General features: G+C 39.9%; 1 protein-coding gene across 16 annotated transcripts in view; it reads left to right on the top strand.

Moving 5' to 3' along the window:
* The window catches only part of LOC106568968 (CMP-N-acetylneuraminate-beta-1,4-galactoside alpha-2,3-sialyltransferase), a 104,368-nt gene that overhangs the window by 16,059 nt on the left and 75,742 nt on the right, over positions 1-12,567 (top strand). For 13 of the 16 annotated variants that reach the window (XM_045693903.1, XM_045693899.1, XM_045693897.1 and 10 more), the window contains one exon: positions 1,878-2,018. The exons of 2 other annotated variants lie outside the window; for them this stretch is intronic. In XM_045693903.1, the coding sequence (XP_045549859.1) occupies positions 1,910-2,018 (109 nt within the window). In that variant the 5' untranslated portion in view covers positions 1,878-1,909. Of the gene's footprint in view, positions 1-611; positions 648-1,877; positions 2,019-12,567 lie in introns of those variants that run through there. One more of the 16 variants, XM_045693896.1, reaches the window with a different exon arrangement.

Raw genomic sequence — 12,567 nt, 5'->3', positions numbered from 1 at the left:
TTCTTATGTTTAATAAAGGTATCGTATAGTGTGTGTGTGTGTGTGTGTGTGTGGCAGGCTTACAATGATGGCAAAAAAACATTTGAGAGTGCACTGACCCTGGTGCTAGAGGGGGTACGCAGCTGGAGGTTGAATGTTTGAAGTGGTACGGGACTATAAAAAGTTTGGGAACCACTGCCCTAGGGCAGTGTATTGCTTTGACTTGACTGTTTGTCTTTGAGAAACAACACAAAAGTGTGTGTGTCAGTCACGTTACACCGTTTTATTGAATGTAATCTTTCAATGATTAGTCCTGTCACAGGCGTAGAATCTTCAAGTCCTATAGTATGCCTTTGCTTTTAACCCCTCATCATCTGTTACTTTTTCAGCTGCTCCATCGCTTTTCTAGTGGTCCCTGTAAAGAGAAGTAATGTAATCATATTTGAACACTAATTCAGCTCAGTGCAGTTGCCTCGCTCCGCAGTGGTTTTTGAAGACTATTGTTTGCACAAGCCGTTAGCTGTTCTGCGAGAGAGAAAAAAGGATAGTGAAATGGAATTTGAAATGTGGCTCAGTTTTATATATCACGCCCACAATCCACGCTGTGTAATGTGTCTCGACAGGTTCTGTGAGTGGTAACAGTCAACGAAGATTAATGGAATTTGCAGGTGCGACAAAATTTGCGTTGTTGGATTATATATTTTTTTAACATTAGGGGCCGGGGTAATTTGGACATGGCACAGTATATTGTAGAAGAAATTAAAGGAATGGTTTCATTATCCAGATCCAGCCATTATTTCTTCGTTCTTCGGTGCTGCGCTCAGATCTCAGGGCATAGTGGCTTTTCCTTTGTCTCAGTGGAAACAAGGGAACCGATGGTAGAGGAAGCCAGTTGGATAATATTACCTCAGTTATGGAGAGAATGAGACATTTTTTTATGTTTTGGGGAAATTAAAAAACGTCTGTCTCTCACAAGACTATACTGTATGATTTAGCCTAGTTTGAGTGTTGGCTCAGCATAAAATCTTTCTTTAACTACACAGTGTCGACCACTTTCAACCATTGCAGTTTCTTAAGTAGCTGACAAGCAGGGTGTGCTTTACCTGTTAAAACAGACTTCTTTATCTTCCCCCTCCCCGTGAGCACTGATCTTAGCATAGTGGAAAAGTGAAACTAATAGCACTTATTGTTGATCCACCTTATTTCATAAACACTGCATTGGGTAGTCTTAGATCGGTTGTCTCTAAAGAGCGTGAAGGGTTCTCCCGAGGATTTTTTTGACAAGGTTGTGGCGCCGCTAAGTATGGCCGAGGGGGGGCAGATTTTTTTGCGTGTTTGAACACCTGTAACTGCCATTTTCTGAAATCTAGAGCAAAAAATTGCCATATAAATATAAAGCATTGCTCTAGATTACAATGCCTCTCTTACATTCTTTGGGCAGAGCCCAAGAGTAGATTGGGTAAGGTTTGACATAGCCTAAACCAGGGATCATTACATTTTTTTTTCATGAGTGGATGGTGGGGAGCCGGAACAATTTGTACTGCAAATTGACTGCAAGAAGCCTGGACAGATATAATGTTTGACTCAAACGAAGTCATTTCAAACCTTGCTTACCTTTTCGTATATGATCATGTGTCTCTTTATTATGTATGAGAATACTTGTACAGATTTCCAAAATGTAAAATCAATTGGAGCTGATATCCTGGTGTCTTTTATGTCCAACAATGAAAAGGCTAAAAACGTGTATTATTTTGCTCAGAACTTGGGGGGGGGGGGCAAATCACACCAGGTGGGGAATCCTGGCCTAAGCCATTTCTCACAGCCAGACAGCCTATTTGCACACAACACTGACTCCTTCATCCTCAACTCCCTTTTCCTCCTCTGCATCTGTCCTGTAGGCGATGTGCCATGTGAATGACTGAGAACCACCATGAAGCCCTCACACAAGCTGCTGTTCGTCCTGTGCCCCATGCTGGTCCTGGGCTTCATCTACTACTCCTCTGGGAAGCTACACCTGCCTGTATGGGGCCAGAAGCCACGTGAGTTACACTAGACGGCCTACACCTTTCTCCAATCATCCATCCATTCGCCTGTCTATTTGCTAGACTGCTGGTCTGCCTCTTTTTCAATTGACTTGCTTTTCAGTCTGTTGATATACCTGTCTTTGTGTGTCTGTCTCCTTGTCGATCAAGCTACTGTCTCTGTCTGTCAACCTGTGTGCTTGTCAGTCAGTCCGTTGTTCACGGATGGTCTCGTCTGTCAGTTTGTGTGTCAAGTCTTCCTCACTTCCTGTTGCCGTTTCGGACCACAAGCGTATATCTCGATTTGCCCGCTAGTCCCATCAGTCAATGCCTCCCCCGGTCCCCTTGGGAGAGCTTAATTAGAGTTGATGTACAGCCGCTCAGACTCCCTGTCTGACTTCCTGCTACTAGAGAGGATTGCAACAGACCATGCAAGACAGGTCTAGCTGTTAGCTATATACTGTACATGTATTACTATTCCATAGGTAGCCCATTTCTCTCATCCATTTCCTGTAGTTGACGAGGACTACATTTCCACCTGGACGGTACTTCTACAGCAGGGTTTCCTAACTGGCGGCCCGCGGGTTTTATTTTTTTTATTTCTGAGCAAAAAAAAACATTTTTACAATTTTATTGTTAGACATAAGACTAAGAACACCAGGAAATCATCTCCAAGTGATTTTAATTTTGTAAATCTGTTGACAAATATCAGCAAGGTTTGATATGATTGTTTTATGCAAATATTATATCTGTTTGGGTTTCTTGCGGTCAATTTGCCATTGACAAATTATTTGTAATCATGTTCCGGCCCACCGACCATCCGCTGTAGTCAGCGCCCAAACCCACCTGGCATTTTTGGATTTTGGCTGGTTATGAATCAGGGTGATGGAGAGGGTTATGTAACGGTGGAAAATCTGAAACCTGACAGGGCGTGGATGGTGGGGTGATGTTTCACTAGTGCGGGTCCCTGAAACTGTTCTTTGTAACCAGTAGAGGGGGCTAAAAGATTTACAATTAACATGCCGTGGAAATATTTGAACTGGCAGGTGGAGGTGTGGTTCATATCAGCAGGGAACACTGTATTTGTGCTTCTCAGTGGAAAAAGTTTTTATTTTGTGCTTTAGACTATGGTTGCCTCTGAGAAACATGTAGCCGGAGACGTTGTGTTGAAGAAAGCTTGAGGGGCTACAAGAATATCAGTTTGACACTTCAAGTTTTGGGGTCTTGTAGTTTTTTGTCATTCGAGTTATTCCAAAATGATGAATTAGTTATTTGAAATATTTTCAGAAATGATTTATGAGGGTTCCGAAGTCACTGTTTCCAATTATATTTCTCACAACACCAAGGTGGAAAATATTTATTCCAGAAAAATACTTTTTGGGAGTTGGCGCTTTTTGCACGCTGCTGCCAGATGTTGAGGTCCTGATGTTTTGTTTGTCCAAGAGGACAGGTAGCATGTTGACAAGTCCCTTTTGTGTGCTCTCCCAAACTCTGACCTTGTGATCTGTTATTTCACCAGAGAGAATCAAACAGGATAATCCCTGTTCTACACTTTTGAGGTATTCTACTCTGGGAGTCTTTGAGTCACCGTAAATATGTATCCTTACAGTGAATAGGCTACATTTTATTTTGGCGTTTTACAATGTAGGCCTAACACTAAACTGGTGTGTCACAAACCCTGAAATGGTCAACTTAGCAGGTAGGCTATAGGGCTGAGTCCTCATGTTTGAACCCTGATTTGAAGGCTATTTTGGCTTTTAACATGACCTACCTGACCCCTTGATCTTCAAACAAGTTAATATGAATGTTTTCATACCCGCTGTGGCAACTCGAGAGGATGTTTGACACTTCTGAAGTTGCCGTGACCAGACCCCTGTGTGCATCGCCTTACCCCGTCAATATTTAGGGTCCCCGGTTTCCCTCTCTGATTTCATTACTCTCAAGGATTAGAGCAATGATGCCCACATTGCCCATATACTACACTTGGTTATAGTGTCAGGAGACTGAGCCCCCTCTCCCAAGTCCAATTGCACATCACTGACTAAGGGGTATTTTATTCATCTCTCATAAAGATGCCTTGGCTGGATTTGAGTGAGTGCTTCAATTTGACAGTCAGTCTGTATCCGTTTAATATCAGAGCCTCTCGAGGCCTGCAAGGGGTCCTCCACTACCGTCAAATTTAATGAACCGTGACAACCAGAAACGGCTTGACGGTGTGCAGTAGGAAGTGAGAGCATTAGCCTCCGTTGACTTATGTATGATTAAGGCTTAGTTAGCATTGGAGAAGAGGACATCTTGACATGTTATCGTTTCTCCCAGCCCTCATCGTTTCTGTCTGCCACCCTCGGCACTGTCACGCAGGTGTGACTGAAAGTGGACGCTCAGTTTTTGTTTGTTGGTACATCACCCAAGGATGTCAACTGTGAAATACCACACCTGTGTTTGGCGTATAACCAATTTGTGGTTTGCGTTGGCGACAATCTATGCAGCAAATTATTCACCTGTGGCTTCATACATGGCTTTCGTTCTTTCTACACATCTAGGTTTTTATCTAGACAAGGCAGCAAGCACACTTGGCTATATGGTTACAATTAGTTCAGTTCATAATTGGGAATTGTATTTGTTAACCTCAATGGGCTAGGTGGGACGCTTGCGTCCCACCTACGTAACAGCCACTGCCAGCCTGTGGCGCGATTTTCAAAACCTTAAAAATCCTATTACTTCAATTTCTCAAACATATGACTATTTTACAGCCATTTAAAGACAAGACTCTCGTTAATCTAACCACACTGTCCGATTTCAAAAAGGCTTTACAACGAAAGCAAAACATTAGATTATGTCAGCAGAGTACCAAGCCAGAAATAATCAGACACCCATTTTTCAAGCCAGCATATAATGTCACCAAAACCCAGAAGACAGCTAAATGCAGCACTCACCTTTGATGATCTTCATCAGATGACAACCCTAGGACATTATGTTATACAATACATGCATGTTTTGTTCAATCAAGTTCATATTTATATCAAAAACCAGCTTTTTACATTAGCATGTGACGTTCAGAACTAGCATACCCCCCGCAAACTTCCTGGGAATTCGCTAACATTTTACTAAATTACTCACGATAAACGTTCACAAAAAGCATAATTATTTTAAGAATTATAGATACAGACCTCCTCTATGCACTCGATATGTCCGATTTTAACCTGTTAGGGCTAGGGGGCAGCATTTGCACGGCTGGATAATTTTTTTTTACCCGATTTAATCTGGTTACTAATCCTACCCAGTAACTAGAATATGCATATACTTATTATATATGGATAGAAAACACTATAAAGTTTCTAAAACTGTTTGAATGGTGTCTGTGAGTATAACAGAACTCATTTGGCAGGCAAAACCCTGAGACATTTTCTGACAGGAAGTGGATACCTGATGTGTTGTATTACCTTTAAACCTATCCCATTGAAAAACACAGGGGCTGAGGAATATTTTGGCACTTCCTATTGCTTCCACTAGATGTCACCAGCCTTTACAAAGTGTGTTGAGTCTTCTGGAGGGAGATCTGACCGAACAAGAGCCATGGAACGATGATGTCCCATTAGACACCTGGCGCGCGAGTTCATGTTGGGTACCCTCGTTCCAATACGTTATAAAAGAGTATGCATTCGTCCACCTTGAATATTATTCATGTTCTGGTTAAAAAGGCCCTAATGATTTATGCTATACAACGTTTGACATGTTTGAACGAACGTAAATATATTTTTTCCCCTCGTTCATGACGAGAAGTCCGGCTGGCTTAGATCATGTGCTAACAAGACGGAGATTTTTGGACATAAATGATGAGCTTTTTTGAACAAAACTACATTCGTTATGGACCTGTGATACCTGGAAGTGACATCTGATGAAGAGAATCAAAGGTAATGGATTATTTACATAGTATTTTCGATTTTAGATCTCCCCAACATGACGTCTAGTCTGTATCGCAACGCGTATTTTTCTGGGCGCAGTGCTCAGATTATTGCAAAGTGTGATTTCCCAGTAAGGTTATTTTTAAATCTGGCAAGTTGATTGCGTTCAAGAGATGTAAATCTATAATTCTTTAAATGACAATATAATATTTTACCAATGTTTTCTAATTTTAATTATTTAATTTGTGGTGTTGACTTGACTGCCGGTTATTGGAGGGAAACGATTTCCTCAACATCAATGCCATAGTAAAACGCTGTTTTTGGATATAAATATGAACTTGATAGAACTAAAAATGCATGCATTGTCTAACATAATGTCCTAGGAGTGTCATCTGATGGAGATTGTAAAAGGTTAGTGCATCATTTTAGCTGGTTTTATGGTTTTGGTGACCCTGTCTTTGAATTGACAAAACATTACACACAACTCTTGTAAATGTACTGTCCTAACATACTCTAAATTTATGCTTTCGCCGTAAAACCTTTTTGAAATCGTAAAACGTGGTTAGATTAAGGAGATGTTTATCTTTCAAAGGGTGTAAAATAGTTGTATGTTTGAAAAATTTGAATTTTGACATTTATTTGGATTCAAATTTGCCGCTCTTGAAATGCACCTGCTGTTGATGGAGTGCACCACGGGGGGGACGCTAGCGTCCCACCTAGCCCATAGAGGTTAAAATAGCTTTTTGGTGAAAGCACATTTTGCAATATTCTAAGTACATAGCCCAGGCATCACGGGCTCGCTATTTAGACACCCGGCAAGTTTAGCACTCACCATAATCATATTTACTATTATAAAAGTTTGATTACCTTTTGTTGTCTTCGTCAGAATGCACACCCAGGACTGCTACTTCAATAACAAATGTTGGTTTGGTCCAAAATAATCCATCGTTATATCCGAATAGCGGCGTTTTGTTCGTGCGTTCCAGACACTATCCGAAATAGTAAAGAAGTGTCGCGCGCATGGCGCAATTCGTGACAATAAAATTCTAAATATTCCATTACCGTACTTCGAAGCATGTCAACCGCTGTTTAAAATCAATTTTTACGACATTTTTCTCGTAGAAAAGCGATAATATTCCGACCGGGAATCTGCAATAAACTAAACAGCCGAATTAAAATACTCCACGGGGGCTAATCGCGCACGCGCCTCACTCCATTGTCACCTAATGGGACATTTGAATAAGATGATAATCTGTTTCAGCCTGAGGCTGCCTCGTCAACCTTCATGATTTTCCCGCGTCCTGAGAGCCTATTGGAGCCCTGGGAATTGTCACGTTACAGCTAAGATCCTTACTTTTCAATAAACAGATGCAAGACGCACGACTCCTTGTCAGACAGGCCGCTTCCTGCATGAAACCTTGTCAGGTTTTTGCCTGCCATAGGAGTTCTGTTATACTCACAGACACCATTCAAACAGTTTTAGAAACTTCAGGGTGTTTTCTATCCAAACCTGAACAATAATATGCATATTCTAGCTTCTGAGTTGGTGTAGGAGGCAGTTAAAAATGGGCACATATTTTTTCCAAAATTCTCAATACTGCCCCCTAGCCCAAACAGGTTAACACGGACTTGTTGTACCATTTGAGAGAGAGTTTGGTTAAAATGCCAGTTTATGGCATAGGTATGTGCATCTTTCCCTTCTATATACACTGCCAGATTTCTGGATTTGTCACGTCCTGACCAGTAAAAGGGGTTATTTGTCATTATAGTTATAGTTGTTTGTTTTGTGTGTTTGGGTATTTTGGGTTTAGGTTCTAGTTTTTCCTATTTCTATGTTTATATATAGCTTTTCTATGTGAGTTTTTGGCAATGACCTCCAATTAGAGGCAGCTGGTTGTTGTCTCTAATTGGAGGCCATATTTAGTTGTTTGTTTTCACTTGTGTTTGTGGGTGGTTGTTTCTAGTATAGTCTGTGCACTTTACTGGACTGTTTTTGTCGTTTGTTTATTTTGATTAAGTGTTTTCTTTAATCTCTTACATCTAGACGTTCCGCTAGCGAAACACCTGCTCCAATATCCAATGATGGGCGTGGCGCGAAATACAAACTCCTCGAAAATCCGAAAACGTCAATTTTTCAAACATATGACTATTTTACACCATTTTAAAGACAAGACTCTCTTTTATCTAACCACACTGTCCGATTTTAAAAAGGCTTTACAACGAAAGCAAAACATTAGATTATGTCAGCAGAGTACCCAGCCAGAAATAATCAGACACCCATTTTTCAAGCTAGCATATAATGTCACAAAAACCAAAACCACAGCTAAATGCAGCACTAACCTTTGATGATCTTCATCAGATGACACACCTAGGACATTGTTACACAATACATGCATGTTTTGTTCAATCAAGTTCATATTTATATCAAAAACCAGCTTTTTACATTAGCATGTGACTAGCATGTGACTAGCATTCCCACCGAACACTTCCGGTGAATTTACTAAATTACTCACGATAAACGTTCACAAAAAAACATAACAATTATTTTAAGAATTATAGATACAGAACTCCTCTATGCACTCGATATGTCCGATTTTAAAATAGCTTTTCGGTGAAAGCACATTTTGCAATATTCTGAGTAGATAGCCCGGCATCACAGGCTAGCTATTTAGACACCCACCAAGTGTGTCACTCACCAAACTAAGATTTACTATAAGAAAAATTGGATTACCTTTGCTGTTCTTTGTCAGAATGCACTCCCAGGACTTCTACTTCAATAACAAATATTGGTTTGGTTCGAAATAATCCATAGTTATATCCAAATAGCGGGGGCAGTATTTGCATGGCCGGATAAAAAACGTACCCGATTTAATCTGGTTACTACTCCTGCCCAGTAACTAGAATATGCATATAATTATTGGCTTTGGATAGAAAACACCCTAAAGTTACTAAAACTGTTTGAATGGTGTCTGAGTATAACAGAACTCATATGGCTGGCAAAAACCTGAGAAGATTCCTTACAGGAAGTGGCCTGTCTGACCATTCCTTGAGCTTCTTGACTCTGTTTATTGAAGACTGAGGATCTTTGCTGTAACGTGACACTTCCTACAGCTCCCATAGGCTCTCAGAAGGCGGGACAAAGCTGAATGATGTAATTCCAGCCCCAGGCTGAAACACATTAGCGCTTTTGGCAAGTGCTCTATCAGAGGACAATGGGCGGAGGCGCGTGCACGAGTCAACCCCATGTTTTTATTTTCATTCGTCTTTGAACGTAAACACAGATTCCCGGTCGGAATATTATCGCTTTTTTACGAGAGAAATTGCATAAAAATTGATTTTAAACAGCGGTTGACATGCTTCGAAGTACGGTAATGGAATATTTAGAATTTTTTTGTCACGAAATGCGTCGTGCGCGTAACCCTTATTTACCCTTTCGGATAGTGTCTTGAACGCACGAACAAAACGCCGCTATTTGGATATAACTATGGATTATTTGGGACCAAACCAACATTTGTTATTGAAGTAGAAGTCCTGGGAGTGCATTCTGACGAAGAACAGGAAAGGTAATAACATTTTTCTTATAGTAAATCTGACTTTGGTGAGTGCTAAACTTGGGTGTCTAAATAGCTAACCCTGTGATGCCGGGCTATCTACTTAGAATATTGCAAAATGTGCTTTCACCGAAAAGCAATTTTAAAATCGGACATATCGAGTGCATAGAGGAGTTCTGTATCTATAATTCTTAAAATAATTGTTATGCTTTTTGTGAACGTTTATCGTGAGTAATTTAGTAAATTTTTTGTAAATTCACCAGAAGTTTGCGGGGGGTATGCTAGTTCTGAACGTCACATGCTAATGTAAAAAGCTGGTTTTTGATATAAATATGAACTTGATTGAACAAAACATGCATGTATTGTATAACATAATGTCCAAGGTGTGTCATCTGATGAAGATCATCAAAGGTTAGTGCTGCATTTAGCTGTGGTTTGGGTTTTTGTGACATTATATGCTAGCTTGAAAAATGGGTGTCTGATTATTTCTGGCTGGGTACTCTGCTGACATAATCTAATGTTTTGCTTTCGTTGTAAAGCCTTTTTGAAATTGGACAGTGTGGTTAGATTAACGAGAGTCTTGTCTTTAAAATGGTGTAAAATAGTCATATGTTTGAGAAATTGAAGTAATAACATTTCTAAGGTATTTGAATAACGCGCCACAGGATTCCACTGGCTGTTACGTAGGTGGGACGATTTCGTCCCGCCGACCCTAGAGAGGTTAAATATCACAGGTGAAAGACCTTTTGACTAAATGAGATGACATGCCAGCACAAGTGCAACACATACTAACTAACGAGGTGACAACAATCAGTGCGCCAACCTCAAAATATAAAAACCAAGGCTTGTAACACTTACCAGAAAAAGACAGTGAATGTTCCGAGTAGCAGAGTTACAGTTTTGACTTAAATCTGCTTGAAAATCTTTGGCAAGACCTGAAAATCATTGTCTAGCAATGATCAACAACCAATTTGACAGGGCTTGAAGAATTTTGCAAAGAGTAATGGTCAAATGTTTCACAATCCAGGTGTGGAAAGATTTACTCAGAAACACTCAATGCTGTAATCGCTGCCAAAGGTACCGTAATTTCCGGACTATTGAGCGCACCTGAATATAAGCCGCACCTACTGAATTTAAAAAAAAATTATCATTTTGAACATAAATAAGCCGCACATGTCTATAAGCCGCACATGTCTATAAGCTGCAGGTGCCTACCGGTACATTGAAACAAATGAACTTTACACAGGCTTTAACGAAACACGGCTTGTAACAAAAATAAATAGGCTTTAACGAAACACGGCTTGTAACAAAAAATAAATAAGCTTTAACGAAACACGGCTTGTAACAAAAATAAATAGGCTTTAACGAAACACGGCTTGTAACAAAAAATAAATGCGTGTATTGTGTAACATGATGTCCTAGGAGTGTCATCTGATGAAGATTGTCAAAGGTTAGTGCTGCATTTAGCTGTGTTTTGGGTATTTGTGATGCATGCTAGTTGCTTTGAAAATGGCAGTGTTATTTTTTTTTTGGCAGGGTACTCTCCTAACATAATCTAATGTATTGCTTTTGCTGTAAAGCCTTTTTGAAATCGGACAACGTGGTTCAATTCAGGAGAGGTGTATCTATAAAATGGTGTAAAATAGTCATATGTTTGAGAAATTGAAGTTATAGCATTTATGAGGTATTTGTATTTCGCTCGACGCGATTCCACTGGCTGTTGACTAGGGTGTGACGCAAGCGTCCCAGGTTCCCAGACAGGTTAATGATGACGAACATACCCATAACATGTTCAGGACACAAAGTGAATTGCTTCGCCATTTTTTTTGCAGTATTACTTTAGTGCTTTGTTGCACACAGGATGCCTGTTTTTTTGAATATTTTTATACTGTACATGCTTTCTTCTTTTTACCATTTCAATTAGGTTATAATTGTGGAATAACTACAATGTTGATCCATTCTGTTTTCTCCTCTCAGCCATTAAAATCTAAAGTCCGCATTGGCCTCATGGTGAAATCTCTGAGCGGTTTCCTTCCTCTCCGGCAACTTAGTTAGGAAGGTTGCCTGTATCTTTGTAGTGATGGGGGGGATTGATACACTATCCAAAGTGTAATTAATAGCTGCACCATGCTCAAAGGGATATTCAATGTCTGTATATTTTTTTTTAATAAGTGCCCTTTGAGAGGCATTGGAAAACCTCCTTGGTCTGTGGTTAAATCTGTTTGAAATTCACTGCTCGACTGAGGGACCAGTGGGCTACAGAGATGTAGTTACTCAAAAATCATTATTAATGCACAGAGTGAGTCCATGCAACTTACTATGTGACTTGTTAAGCAAATGTTTTACTCTCAAACCTATTTAGGCTGGCATAGGAGTTGAATACTTTTTGAATCAAGACATTTCAGACTTTTCTTTTTTTGTATTAATTTGCACACAAAAAAACAACAACAAAAAAACATTCCACTTTGACATTATGGGGTATTGTGTTTAGGTCAGTGACAAAACATCTACATTTAATCCATTTTAAATTCAGGCTGTAACACAACAAAATGTGGAAAAAGTCAAGGGGTGTTAATGCTTTCTGTTGGCACTGTATAAAGGGAATCGGGGATTCGTAACGTTTGAATAAATATATATATTTTTTTTGGACCGATGCATGGTTAATTTGGTTCGGTTTGGGGTCTGCGGACCGATGCATCTTAAACATTTGAATTGCGTACCGGTGAATCGTTACATCCCTAGTATGGCTGTTTTTGGTGCAGTCTCCACTTAAATACTAGGCTAGTACCAAACAAAACCCTGCCTAGAATAGCCATGCCTACTGCTTTGCTTTAATGATCAAACAGAATACAATTCATGACTCCCGTCTCATTGTTCAGCAGAGGTCTGTTGGTTGTGCTTAATCATCAGCAGTTGAATAAAAGAACACGACAGCTGTCCTCTGCTTATTTTGATAGAGGAACATTTTGTTGCTTGTGAAGACATGGGATGGTTCTGTTTGAACCTGATCCTCGGTATGCAAGAGTTGGCCATATTTATCTCTTTGAAATATAAATTAAAAAGACAAATCTGTAAGGGGAAGTGGAAAGGAAATGTGGACCTGTTGCCAAC

The sequence above is a fragment of the Salmo salar genome, chromosome ssa14 (genome assembly GCF_905237065.1).
Source record: "Salmo salar chromosome ssa14, Ssal_v3.1, whole genome shotgun sequence".
Lineage (NCBI taxonomy): Eukaryota > Metazoa > Chordata > Actinopteri > Salmoniformes > Salmonidae > Salmo > Salmo salar.
The sequence above is the reverse complement of the archived record's forward strand: the minus strand, read 5'-3'. Positions and strand labels throughout refer to the sequence as shown.